Source organism: Calliphora vicina, chromosome 4 (genome assembly GCF_958450345.1).
Source record: "Calliphora vicina chromosome 4, idCalVici1.1, whole genome shotgun sequence".
NCBI classification, from domain to species: Eukaryota; Metazoa; Arthropoda; class Insecta; order Diptera; family Calliphoridae; genus Calliphora; species Calliphora vicina.
In genome coordinates this window covers 70450074-70463797 of record NC_088783.1, presented here as the reverse complement: position 1 = coordinate 70463797, position 13724 = coordinate 70450074, and the positions used below count along the sequence as shown (strand labels likewise).

The window sequence follows — 13724 nt, the reverse complement described above, 5'->3', positions numbered from 1 at the left end:
ATAATCAATTCAAAAAAAGTAACTCTTTTATATATTTAAAGATTAAAATTTATTAAAAGCAATTCTTGTGTCCGATCTATTACATTTTTTTATATTTCTTTTCAATTTACAACACTGTTTATTATGCTCACTAAACATATTACTATGACATAAACGTCAATTTTGACAGCGACTGAAAAATTATTTTTTTTACTTATTTCCTGTTTTCTCATATTTCTTTCTTTTTCCAGTATCCGTCAAAGGAGGTGGGTGAACTAATTTTTTAGCTGCTTGAAATATGTGGATTATAAAATGTGTATACAAATATTAACTTATTTTTTGTTTGTTTTTAGCGCTGCTATTTTGATTAATATATCAATTTAAGAAAAATATCAACATGGTTGCCGTCAAGAAACAAGTAAGTTTTAAAACATGTGCTTCAACATAGTGAACGAAATCTAACCACACTTTTTTTCTTTGATAATTGCAGAAAAAGGCTTTAGAATCCACCAATGCTAAATTGGCTTTGGTTATGAAATCCGGCAAATTCTGCTTGGGTTACAAACAAACCTTGAAAACCTTGCGTCATGGCAAAGCTAAATTGGTATTGATTGCCAGCAATACCCCAGCTTTGAGGTGAGAATTTTTTTAAACACGTACTAAATTGAAAAAAGTGCATGTGTGACAAGAATCTTTTATACCATACAACTTCAACGGGAATCATATGGAGTCTTGCCAGAGACTGAGAAGTATGTTTCCTAAACATTGAAAATAAAGGCAGGCGTTGGTGTTGCATTGACAGAAAACAACTGTTCATGTTTAAGATAATGAAACTCAATCGTTTAATTCTTCAGTCCCTCTATCAAGACTTTCTAATGATGTTCCTGTTTTGAATGGTATACAAAGTGAGTTCTATTATACATCCTATTTTTGTTTATAATCTTTGTTTATGATGAATGTATTTTTCAGATTTTATTATGTTGATAATATTTTTAATACTAGAGACTCTTTCTGATCCAATTTAAAAATATTACCCACATTTTATTATTTTAAGTTCAGGGTATTAATGTGAAAAATCTCTTCTTTTGTAGAAAATCTGAAATTGAATACTACGCCATGTTGGCCAAGACTGAAGTTCAACACTACAGTGGCACCAATATTGAATTGGGTACTGCTTGCGGTAAATACTTCCGTGTCTGCACCATGTCTATCACCGATCCCGGAGATTCTGACATCATCCGCCCTGCCGGTGAAAACTAAACGGATCATTTTTTATAAATTGGTTTTTTGTATAAAAATGTAGAAAATAAAATACAAAATTTAATTTGTAACTAATTGTTTATTTTTTTAATATTATTTATTGCAATTAAAAGCACCTAATGATTTTTGAGGTTGGATAGTACAAAGATTTGAATAAGACATGTGTTAGACTTGTTTACGGAAAGAAGACAATCGTGAAATTGCGATTGTCAAATACGACAAAATTCTGAAGTTCAACAGAATGGAGCATATTTAGGTGCCCAGTAGTATCCTCTACAAATGGAAATTTTATCTTGAGCAGAATAGTTATTAAATATCTAATAGTTTTCTTTATACAATACAATATCCTAAAGTCCTAGAATATATCCTCCATTTAAATTCCATAATCATATTTATACCCTTCACCATGAGTGGTGATTATAATTTCTAAATTTTCCATTTGCGACCCCATAAAGTGCATCGATGCCTTAATATAAAAAGGCCCTAACTCGTGTTTTGTCGTTTGTTTCGATAATTAGCCAAAAAAATCTCAACTTAAAAAAAAAGAGTTAGGTTGCTATTTAAATTCGGTCAAATAGACCCACAAATGGCTGAGATATAAGCAGAAAATAACGGCTATATCGATTTTTGACATATTTTTGGTCTATATCTGGATTACTAAGTCATTGACGTAGACATAGAAATTGTGATCGATAAAAATATTTTTAACCCGATTTTTTATTTTACCAAAAAACTGTTTTTCATTATAAATGTTTTTTTCACCAACATTTTCGTATACACTTCACCATGACTTCGAAGGGTATATATACGTTTTTCATTCCCAAGCTGAATTTATTTAATGAATTCGGCTTGTCATTTTTTATTTATTTATAATATTCTGAATCGTTATAGATAGATTAACATATACAGTTTTTAGAAAATTTATTAATCAAAATCCAATACGAAAATTATGTTTTTGTTAATTTAAGAATTCATTACTTTATATGCATGTGAAAATAGAACTCTGAAATTAAGTTGTTGTGTTTTTAACAGCCCTGTTTTTGTTGCACAAATTTCCTTTTTATAACTCGTTCGTAAACAAAGAAAAAAGTAATATGTGCTTGTGAAAAATATACAAATAATTTTATTTATTTATGAAAATAAGAAAAATATAGTCGATTAAAATGTCTTTGGCTACATTATGTCGATTATGTGTGTGCCCTTTCCACGATTGCAAGCAATTATTTGATGAAAACGGTCAGTGCAATGATGCCTATGATATAGCCACCAAATATTTTGACCCAATGGTAGGTATTGATAAAGAAAACTAACAAATACTATACCAACAATTATTAAAAATAAAACAATTATGTATATTGTATGTAGTTATTAAATTCCGAACAAGAATTGAATTCACCAGTTATATGTGCAGAATGTTGGCAGCACATCAGTGACTTTTATAGTTTCCAACAGTCTGTGTATACGGCACAATCCAAGTTGGAGGATGTTAAGCAAATTGTACCAATAATTAAACTAGAGGAAGAACTAATAGACGAAACAGCTATAGCAAGCAGTGACCCACAAAGTGATGCTTTAGTGAATGATGAGCTTAAAGATGAAGAACACATATCCGATGTAGATACGTTCGATATAAGAGATGACAATCCCTTTAGTTCAGATGATGAGAGACCCCTATTAGAAAGTATCAAGAAAGTTACCAGGAAAAAGACAGCTTCGAAGAGAAGTGCTAATAAAAAGGATGCATCCGGAGAAAGCACAGAAAAGGCTAAAACGCCACCAAAGAAAAAAGAAAAACGTATTAAAAAAGGCACCAAAAGCAAAACAAAGGCAAAAGCTACTGATAACGAAATAAAGGCAGAAGCGTCTGAAGATCCCAATGATTCAGCTAATAATAATGAACAAAGTGGCAGCCAAAATGAAAACGCCTCATCCAGTGACAAAATAAGTTACAATAAACAAAGAACATTGGAGAATGATGCGTATATAGCTGCCTGGCGTAGTGAGTTGGAATGTGAAATATGTCATGCCTCATTTTCGAACTATACTCTGTTACGTAAACATTTTGTCCAAGAACACCCGGGAGAAAAATTCTATGTACTATGTTGTCAACGGAAATTTACCCATCGTTTTCATATAGTAGAACACATACGCCTACATATGGATCCCAACGCCTTTAAATGTGAAATATGTGGTCGTTGTAGTACCAACAGCAGAAACTTAACTAAACATATACGAGAATTGCACACTGAGGAGGGAAAACTGCGTCCTTTCGAGTGTTCAGTCTGTCACAAGTCTTTCATAAACAAGACAGTATTAAGAATTCACATGGAAACGCATGAAACGAATCTTACCCACATATGTAAGGAGTGCGGCAAAGGATTTCCCTCCGAGCAAAGGCGAAATCTACACGAAAAATCAGTGCACAATGCTGATCGAATTTGCGATCAGTGCGGCAAAACATTGCATGGCCCATATGCTCTCAAGAAGCATCTACTGGAACATGCTGGCGTGCAAAAGCGTAAATGGCCCTGTGACCAATGTGGTGCCGAATTGCACTCACATTCTAGTTTAAAAAGACACAAGCTCATTACACATCACGATGGTTCCACAGTGTACGTATGCAGTGAGTGTGGTAAAGTTGCAACTACGGAAATGGCATTACGTAGTCACAAGAAGAATGTTCATCAAACTGAGCGCAAATTCAAATGTACAATATGTGAGAAAAGCTTTAAGTTTGCCATAGTGCTACGCGAACATATGGCTACACATACAGGCGAAGATCTCTATCAATGTCCACATTGCACGAAAACATTCAAGACCAATGCCAATATGCACCATCATCGTAAGAAGGCACATCCTAAAGAGTGGGCAGAGGCTCGTATGAATAAACCACAATCGACAAAGGTTGATTTTAATCTGGTACAAAATGAAGTCGTTATATAGATTTATTTACCAATGGACAAAATGAGAGTCAGCAAGAACATACATGTAAAGGCAAATTCATGGGCGAAGTCTTTGGTAGTATATATACATACATATATGCATATGATTAACAGAAATACAAAAACACGTAACTATAATTTTTATTATTTTACAGCAGAAACGAATTAATTTTTTTTTTAAATAGTAAAGATTATATTTAAATCTGCATTTTAAATTTGTTTTAATACTCTTTATAAAATACTTGAAAGTAAGTTAAAATCTATTTAGAATTGTTTGATAGTTACGTGGTTTTGAAATACAGATAACGATAAGATGTATTTTTAATTAAGTCATTTAAATTTTAATAATTTGAATATAGAATTTTAAAATAAATGTACATATCTGGTTTCTTTTATAAAGTCGAATAACGTTAAAAGTATACCTTGTAAAATAATATATTATCTACTTTTTATGTATCTTTTTTTAAACAAGTAAGAGTTATACGGCTGCATCAAATCTTATAAAATCTTCACCAAAGTATACTTCAAGATAAATATTAAAAACAATATTTTGGTAAACAAATTTGAAAAAAAAAATTAGGCGAAAAAAATGTTGGTGAAAATGTCGAGTCATTTGTGGTCCGATTTTCTCGATTTTAAATAAAACCCTAAGTTTGACTATAGCTGATATATTTATGTATCAATCATGTATGTATAATATTTGCGGGCATCAAAAAGTTTATTTAATACGGACAAATGATCATGTCTATGTCCACTCCGCTATATATGACGATCATGAATATATACAGTGGTTGACAAAACAATGGAAACTTTTCCAAATGTTCCATATGTAGCCCAAAATTTAACATATTTTTTTAAAATAAAATTTTTTTTAGCATTTTAGTTTTATTTATATAAATTAACTGAAAAACAAACAACATAATTAATCATATTCTGAAAAAAGGGAACAAAATTAAAAATATTCACTATTTCGCTACTGACAAAACAATGGAAACTTTTAAACTTCAGCAAGAAAGAAGTGTAAAACGAAAATAATATTTAAAAGAACGATGTAAAAAGCATCCTGTTTACAGTTATTTTTAAATTCTGGTAATTTTTAACAATTTCTTTTTCTAAGTTTTCCGCATAATTGTTTTTTTCAAAGTTAACGAAAATGGCTAAAGTTAAGATTTGTGAAGACTTAAAAAATAAAATAATTAACGATTTTAAAGCTGGTTTAAAACAAAAAAGTATCTGTGACAAATATTCAATAAATAAATCAGCAGTTTAAAAAATTATAAAGAAATTTCGTGAGACCGGTTCTGTAAAAACTCAACAATTAGGTGGAAGACCTCGTAAGACTACTCCTAGACAATATAATTTAATAGCGAGAGAGTTCAAGAAATTCCCAAAAATAGCTCCTCGAGAGGTTGTTAATAGCCTAAAATTAGAAATTAGAAATTGATCTTGGTTGCTATCGTCCTGTGAAATAACCACTCATTTCTAAAAAGAATCGTTCTGCTCGTCTACAATTTGCCAGGGATCATTTAAACTGGTCGATACAGAAATGGAATACTGTCCTCTTTTCCGACGAATCCAAATACAATTTAAGAGGCAGTGATGGGAGAACATTTGTAAGACGACCAAAGGGAACAAGATTAGATCCAAAGTACACAAATAAGACTAAAGTTTGGCGGTGGCAATATTATGGTATGGGGATGTTTTTCAGGGCAAGGTATGGGCCCAATTCATATTATAAAAGATACAATGCCAGGTATAGGATATAGAACCATATTAAACGATGTTATGTATCCATACGCTGAGGAAAATATGCCCCTAGTTTGGAGATTCCAACACGACAACGACCCGAAACACACCCCTAGGGTTGTAACCGAGTGGTTACAATCCAACGAGGTACGTAGTTTGAAGTGGCCTGCCCAATCGCCAGATCTCAATCCCATAGAAAATCTATGGGAAATTGTAGATCGTAAAATAAGGACAAAAATTATACCAGGAAGGAATTTATAAGGTAATGGCAAAATATTTCAAAGGAGACCATTGACTTTAATTCTGTTTTCTTATTTTTAGAATTTAATTAATTATGTCCTTTGTTTTTTGTTAAATTAAGTTAATAAAAGTATACAAATAAAATACTACAAAAATGTTAAAATTTTTTAAAAAAATATTTCAGCTTTTAGGCCACTAATGAAATATTTGGAAAAGTTTCCATTGTTTTGTCAACCACTGTATATCTTATGGGGTCGCAAATGAAAAATGTGGAAATTACAAACGGAATGGCATAATTACACACATACTTTTTTCAGGCAAGAAGATGAGGGATATATTCAATTCAAAATTTAAAAAAAGATAAGGAAAAAAAAACAAGCTTGAACAAAATTAGCTATACCTGAATTGAAGAGTGTGAGTTATGCATTTAATAATTTCAGGTTACGCATAGTGACAAATTGTATGTTTTCCCTCCATGTTGTGGAGAAATATTCAATGCTACCTTAAGGAATGTCACAGATTACCTCGTAACACCATCTGCTCGAGGAATCGAAGGCTCTTAACAAAAACAAATATGAAAGTATAAACTCTTACTGGTATATTGATTTATTGAGTTTGACCTTAAGTTCAATAAATTATATTTAAAACTATTAAATTTTCTAATCTGGGGGTTCTGAATCGAGGTCATGGCCAATTATTGGGATATTGGGAACAAATCAATATCCTAGCAACAGTTTTGGTTTACATATTTTTTTCTGTTAAGAGCCTTCGTTTCCTCGAGCAGATGGTATTTATTTCCTCAAGCGCATTAACTTTGAATTAAAATTAACAAAAAGTTCAAATAAATTAGGCTGAAAAATTTAATAGTTTTAGCTATCACAACAACAACGTCATGTGGTATATCAACTATGAAGCTGTAGAGAAGTTTTTTATTTTATTTCATTAAAAATTTATATTTTTATTTACAAAAGTTTCATATTGGAATAATTATATTGAAAAGTCAGTCTTTTAAATTTCTGTTTGTAACATCCCCGCTTTTGTAAATTTTTCGTATTATTTTTTCTGTTTTGTTTTCTTTCTCATATGCGTAAACAGAAATATGTGGATGTAATAAAATTAACATTTTTCTTTAAAAAAAAGTTAAAAATAAAACAGAATAATTATAAATGTCTTTAAGCACTTTGTGTCGCTTATGTCTATGTCCATTCCAAGATGATTGTAAAGAATTATTCGATGCCAGTGGGCAATGCAATGATGCATACGACATTGCCAGCAAATATTTTGATCCAATGGTATGTTCTAAATACATAATTTTGAAAACGAAAACTATTAATTGTATTTTGTTTTCCAAATAATAAAGTTATTGATTTCTGGCCAAGAACAGAACTCTCCAATTCTATGCTCAATTTGCTGGCAGCATATTCAGGATTTCTATTGTTTCCAGCAAACTGTCTTTGAGGCTCATTCAAAATTGGTAGATGAAAATGAAATAAGCTCGGTTGTTAAAGTCGAAGTCGAACATATTGAGGAAAAACCGCCAACACCAACTGATAGCCTATCCGATAAGGAACTCAAACAAGAAACACATAGTTCTGTCATAGAAAACTATGATTTAGAAGATAAAGATATTACATTTAGTTCGGATGACGAAAGACCTTTGTTGGAAAGTTTTCAGCAGTTTAGAAAGAAACCTACTGTTAAAATAAAATCCAAAGAAACAGTGTCTTTGATCAAGAGCAAAACTCGAAAGAAACGAGACGGAAGTCGTAAACAGCCAAAGTTAGAAGCCACAGATTGTACATTAAAATCAGAGCTATCAAATGATTCCAAATTATCGGATAATAATGACGATACGTTTAACACAAGCGATAAATCAGATTCTCAGCAAAAAACACTAGAAAATGATGCGTTTATAGCGGCTTGGAGAAATGAATTGGATTGCGTTAAATGTAATGCTACATTTATGAATTTTACTTTACTGCGCAAACATTTTCTTAAAGATCATTCAGATGAAAAGTGCTATATTGTATGTTGTGATCGCAAATTTCGTAGCAGGTATCACATAGTCGAGCATATACGCTTACATATGGATCCAAATGCATATCGCTGTGATGTATGTGGTAGATGTAGTACCAACAGTAGAAATTTGGCCAAACATATTAAAGAACTACACAGTGAGGAGGGTAAACAGCGTAGCTTGGAGTGCCCGACTTGTTTAAAGATTTTGGCCAATAAGAATTCATTGAGAGTTCACATGGAAACGCATGAGACCAATTTAACATACATTTGCCGGGAATGTGGCAAGGGTTTCCCTTCCGAACAAAAACGCACACTACACGAACGTTATGTTCACAATGCCACACTTATTTGTGATCAGTGCGGCAAAACACTACATAATCACTATGCCATGAGACAACATCTTCTGCAGCATGCCGGTGTTCAAAAACGTAAATGGCCCTGTGATATGTGTAATGCAGAATTGAATTCACGCTCCGGCCTGAAACGCCATAAACAGCTTATACATCAGGATGGCTCTACCGTGTATGTCTGCAGTGATTGTGGTAAAGTTGCTACCACCGAAATAGCTCTTCTAACGCACAAACGAAATGTACATCTATCGGGACGCAAACATAAATGTACACTCTGCGATAAAGCCTTTAAATTTCCTAGAGTTTTGAGGGAGCATATGGCAACGCACACAGGTGAAGATCTGTATCAGTGTCCCCATTGTGAAAGAACATTTAAGACAAATGCCAATATGCATCATCATCGTAAGAAGGCGCATCCTCAGGAATGGGCGGAGGGCCGATTAAATAGACCTCAAGTAACAAAAGTTGATTTTAATTTGGTGCAAAATGAAATTGTTATATAAGTTAAAAATTAGTAGTATAATATGTATAATAAAATTTATAATACTGCAGTTTTTTGTTGTGAAAATCTTTTTTTTTTGGAATTGAACAGTTGTACTAACATTAGTATCTAATAGAATAGATTTATGTTATGGGTCCTTGACATATTCTGAAATATTTTGGCAGATTTACAAGTTTTTAGTAAGGAAAACAACAAATATTGAAGTTTTTAATACAGGAACACATTCTCGTAAACGTACCGTTACCACTAAGCTACAATTACCCCTAAAATACTCTTTCTGCTCGACTATCGTTACAGAAAAAACTTTAATAACCGTTACTAAAATACCGATATAATCATATAACCGTTATCTCTTAGCTATACCAAGAAACCAATCGAAACGATATAATCTAGTTCACAAACGACGATAGTATTTACTTTTTCCAGGAAATTATGATATCATTTTTTCTATCATAATTTCCAATAAAAACGATAGTAAAATCGCCATGCAACATTGTAAATTGAAAATCTAATTTTATATATTTGATATCGGATCAAAACGTTTTTTATATCATTTGAAAGCTTTTACGGATGAGAACTTTAAATTTCAATTTGACCAAATTTAACTGCTATGGCTGAAAAAATTTAGTCGGCTATTTCAAAAGGTAGTTTCTTAATCCACGACCGTTTTAAACTTGAACACCGGCTTTGCATATAATATTTTTCTTTAATGGCTAATATCTTGGGAATAAGGAAGTAAATGTGAACGTATGATACAATATAATCACACATTTTTCAAAAAATTATCGGGATAAAACCATAAAATTTTTAAATATACATACATTTTAAAAAGCTATTCAATGATGTATATATTGACCAAATCAAAGTAAATTAATAAAGTAGACTCAGTAGAACAGCTGACTATTTTTTTTACTTTGGTCTAGTCTGTCAATTCACTTGTGGTTGTTGTGGCGAAAAATACAACAAGCCCAAAAGCAAAAACAACAACAGGCAACTTTGACAGCTCAGACCTTAAACCAAAAACAAAATTGCTTGTGGTTTTTGTAAATGTTGTATTTGTTGTAGTACTGTCGCTACTTTATTAATTTACTTTGGACCAAATCGTATAAAATGCAACAAAAATGCTACATATCCAATTCTCGAGAACTATGGACTGGCGAAAAAAACTTGGTAACGATCCGGAGTGGCGCCCATAAACTAGAGTTTACCCAAAATACATATTTATGATTATGCAATATAAAAATTTTGCAAAAATTCTATTTGACTCAAAAAATTATGTATGCATGTAGTTTTATAACGTTTTGTATATTTTAAAAGTCTTGTCTCTTAAAAGATCACACTGTATCAAAAGTTTTTATAAAGCTTTTCCATTTTTTATCCAACAATCATTACCAATATACACTTTGTACATAATCTCTATCCAAAAGAATAATTTAAGTACTTTGAGACTAATAAAAAGTACTTTCCTGTTTTCATCCCTGCAATTGTAGTAAAATGAACTGGATAAAATGTAAAGAATCTGAAAGCTTTCTGTAACTGTAATCTTTTTCTAGTTCCCTTTTTTAAAAGTTTCGCTTTGTTTATAAGTACGTACAAAATTGTGTGTTGAATGCGCACAGGAAATATTGGGCACATAAATTTAGTATTTTTATAAAATAAAAATAATAAATCAACATTGTTTTTAATTCAGATTTAAAAATTATGAATCAAACTGCATTGTGTCGTTTATGCATTCGTTTATATAATGAATTTATAAATTTATTCGATGATAATGGTCAAAGTAGTGAAGCATATGATATTGCAGTCAAATATTTTGATCCAATGGTAAGTAAATATGATTTTTATTATTTAAATTATGTGTTGTTAACTGCAAGTAGTAGCATGTGTTCAAAATACAAATTGTCCAGAATTATTATTTTGTATGTTTGTTTGTCCGCATAAACTGTTAGTCTATGGCATAAACATTATGGAAACGTAAAACTGTTCAGATTTAAATATTCATAACCTCAAATTCATGAAATCTACTTAAACGTATTTCCATCTAGGTACAATTGTTTAAATCCTTCATTTCGTGCAGGACGTACAAAACTGAAAATTTAATATTATTGAACCAAGTAGAGTACATCTTTCTATTAGGTTTCAAATGAATAATTTAAAAATTATAAAAGGAATAAAAAACATACTATTTATATGTATATATGCATGTGATAATATCCTTATTTTTTAATATATAATCAGAAATACTGAAAAAACACACTTTAATTTTCCTCTAATCTATATCTAGTTATTGAAACCACAACATGAACATGACACTACGTTAATTTGTGTAGTATGCTGGAGTCATATAAATAACTTTCACAACTTTCAAAGTTCCGTTCTGAACGCCCAAGTGCAATTAGAAAACAATGTTGAACAGTATATACCATTGATTAAACTTGAAGATGAAGCCTGGATGGATCAAATAACTATCCTCGATAGCGAAAACAATACACTGGCAAATTCGAATGTAAATCTTTCACCTGATCCAGCGTTAAAATGCAAAGAAATCCAAAATAATAGGCCCTCGCTCTTTACACATCCAGAGGTTTATTCGTCCAGCAGAAATAACGAGAAGAAATCTAATTTCGATAGAACAAATGAGTATGAAGCGATAATAAATAAATGGAAAGGCGTATTAGAATGTGATTTATGTCACTCTAAATTTCCCTACTTCACCGACTTACGCCTCCACTTTAATCAGCAACATGCAAGAGAAAAGTTCTATATTATATGTTGCAAGTAGGGATGCCAAACGGGACTGGGTTTTACAAATCCCGGGATTCGGGATTTTAGAAATGTAAATCCCGGGATCCCGGGATTTTTCGGGACCCCGGGATTTTTCGGGATCCCGGGATTTTTCGGGATTTCGGGATTTTTCGGGACTTCGGGATTTTAGTTAAACGTCAAAAACATCAAATTCAACAATAAAAACTATTATATCATTAATATATTTAAGTAAAAACATAACAAATCAAAAACTAATGCGTTAAATTAAAATAAAATGGTCCATGATTTCCCCTAGCTCCATACAATTGTCCCCCGGAGTACTGTTTGAGCAGTCATAAATATCTTGATTATGCGGCAATCCTTATAACATTTTGCACAAAATAAGTTATAAATACTCTAAAATTATACTGTAAAGTACTGCGGAAATCGGGCTACATTTGCCCCTAGTCCCCTTTAGAAAATAACTTGAACATAAATTTCGTAAAAGTGTAAATTGTGTAAAAGCCTGTTAATGCAAGGGAGACGTGCTGCTCTCTGATTCAAATGAAAAAATCTGTCTGCGTTTGGATTTGAAGCGAGATTAGTATTATAAAAAATATGGTGAAATTTAGCTTTCTAAGTATTTTGGGTGCTTCAAAAATCTTCCTAAAATATCAAAAATCTCATAATATTTCGGGATTTGTTAATCCCGAAAAATCCCGGGATTCTTTTTCACAAATCCCGGGATTCGGGAAATCCCGATCCCGAAAAATCCCGGGATTTTCGGGATCGGGATTTCGGGATTGGCATCCCTAGTTGCAAGCGTAAGTTTTATAATCGTTATGACATGGTTGAACATATACGGGTACATTTAAATCAAAATACCTTCCAATGTAATATATGTGGCAAAACATTTTCTTGCAATCGAAATTTAAACAGGCATATTCGACAAGTTCATATCGAAAAAGTTCAACAAGTGTTTGAATTAATGAATAGCTCAAACAAATCAATAAAATATCAACCGTCAATGGGTTTATTAAAAGCTAATGATGAAAATATATCAAATAGCAAAAAACCATACACTAGGTCATCGAAAATTACACGCGGCAAAATAAAAATCACCCCAAACTCTGTAGAGAAAATTGCTGGCAATTTAGAGGTGAAAAAACACAACATGGAACAAAAATACTATCAACTTAAAATTTCTTCAAACAAAAAAACTACAATTGAATATGACACCCAAATAGCTGAATTGAAAAATATCTTGGAATGTCCGGTATGTAGTAGAAATTTTCCATATTATACTTCGATTCGTGAACATTTTCATGAGGAACATCCTAATGTGAAATTTCACATAATATGTTGTCAACGTAGATTTGGCAATGGCTATCAAATATATGAACATTTCCAACTGCATAAGAATCCAAATGTATTTAAATGTGAAATATGTGAACACACATTTTCACGAAGTGCAAGTTTAACCCGACACATACGGGAATTACACATGCAAAATGTTCAGTGGTCGTGCGATCACTGTGGCGTATGTTTTAAATCGTGCTCTGTTTTGGGAAGACATAAAAAAATGTGTGAACAAAAAATACGTGCAAATGCCAAGGAGTGCAACATCAAGCTTGGGCAACAACAAAAAATGGAATGTATTAATGTAACGGAAAATTATGTTGGTGCAACATTTTCAAATTACACCCTATTTCAAATATCACCTTGATTAATGCATAAATATGATAATTAAAAATGAAGTATTTTTTATTTTTAAACCAATATCTTTTCAAATACAAAGTTGTTAATATATCATTAATAAGATCGACCGATGTGGATGTATTTCGATCAATTTTATGCTAATTTGTTATCCTTATAACTATTATATTTTGGTTTTAATTTTTGTAAACATTTTTTAAATAAATTTCCTGAAATATTAATACA

The 13724-nt window shown here is 31.6% G+C and overlaps 3 protein-coding genes across 3 annotated transcripts; all 3 read left to right on the top strand.

Annotated features, from left to right (window-relative positions):
* The first annotated feature begins 172 nt into the window (after positions 1 to 172).
* On the top strand, positions 173 to 1310 carry RpL30 (ribosomal protein L30). The gene is made up of 4 exons (XM_065508835.1): positions 173 to 245; positions 333 to 397; positions 470 to 615; positions 1071 to 1310. Exons 2-4 carry the CDS (start codon positions 377 to 379, stop codon positions 1237 to 1239), a joined length of 336 nt encoding a protein of 111 aa, XP_065364907.1. The 5' UTR covers positions 173 to 245; positions 333 to 376; the 3' UTR covers positions 1240 to 1310.
* Positions 1311 to 2332: 1022 nt separating this feature from the next.
* On the top strand, positions 2333 to 9087 carry LOC135958492 (zinc finger protein 729-like). Its single transcript, XM_065509399.1, has 5 exons — positions 2333 to 2525; positions 2605 to 4173; positions 7018 to 7064; positions 7345 to 7459; positions 7528 to 9087. Exons 1-5 carry the CDS (start codon positions 2403 to 2405, stop codon positions 9037 to 9039), a joined length of 3366 nt encoding a protein of 1121 aa, XP_065365471.1. The 5' UTR covers positions 2333 to 2402; the 3' UTR covers positions 9040 to 9087.
* A 1652-nt stretch (positions 9088 to 10739) lies between these two features.
* On the top strand, positions 10740 to 13509 carry LOC135958490 (zinc finger protein 571-like). Its single transcript, XM_065509398.1, has 3 exons — positions 10740 to 10862; positions 11323 to 11544; positions 12607 to 13509. Exons 1-3 carry the CDS (start codon positions 10740 to 10742, stop codon positions 13507 to 13509), a joined length of 1248 nt encoding a protein of 415 aa, XP_065365470.1.
* Positions 13510 to 13724: the final 215 nt, after the last annotated feature.

What these genes read in the sequence shown, in the direction of transcription:
- RpL30 (XM_065508835.1), top strand. Translation starts at nt 377, where the DNA reads ATGGTTGCCGTCAAGAAACAA. An exon ending in TGGTTGCCGTCAAGAAACAA is followed by an intron (nt 398 to 469) that starts GTAAGTTTTAAA and finishes TGATAATTGCAG; the next exon opens with AAAAAGGCTTTAGAATCCAC. An exon ending in AGCAATACCCCAGCTTTGAG is followed by an intron (nt 616 to 1,070) that starts GTGAGAATTTTT and finishes CTTCTTTTGTAG; the next exon opens with AAAATCTGAAATTGAATACT.
- LOC135958492 (XM_065509399.1), top strand. Translation starts at nt 2,403, where the DNA reads ATGTCTTTGGCTACATTATGTCGATTATGTGTGTGCCCTTTCCACGAT. An exon ending in CCAAATATTTTGACCCAATG is followed by an intron (nt 2,526 to 2,604) that starts GTAGGTATTGAT and finishes TATTGTATGTAG; the next exon opens with TTATTAAATTCCGAACAAGA. An exon ending in CACAACAACAACGTCATGTG is followed by an intron (nt 7,065 to 7,344) that starts GTATATCAACTA and finishes AATGTCTTTAAG; the next exon opens with CACTTTGTGTCGCTTATGTC.
- LOC135958490 (XM_065509398.1), top strand. Translation starts at nt 10,740, where the DNA reads ATGAATCAAACTGCATTGTGTCGTTTATGCATTCGTTTATATAATGAA. An exon ending in TCAAATATTTTGATCCAATG is followed by an intron (nt 10,863 to 11,322) that starts GTAAGTAAATAT and finishes ATCTATATCTAG; the next exon opens with TTATTGAAACCACAACATGA. An exon ending in ATACACTGGCAAATTCGAAT is followed by an intron (nt 11,545 to 12,606) that starts GTAAATCTTTCA and finishes CCTAGTTGCAAG; the next exon opens with CGTAAGTTTTATAATCGTTA.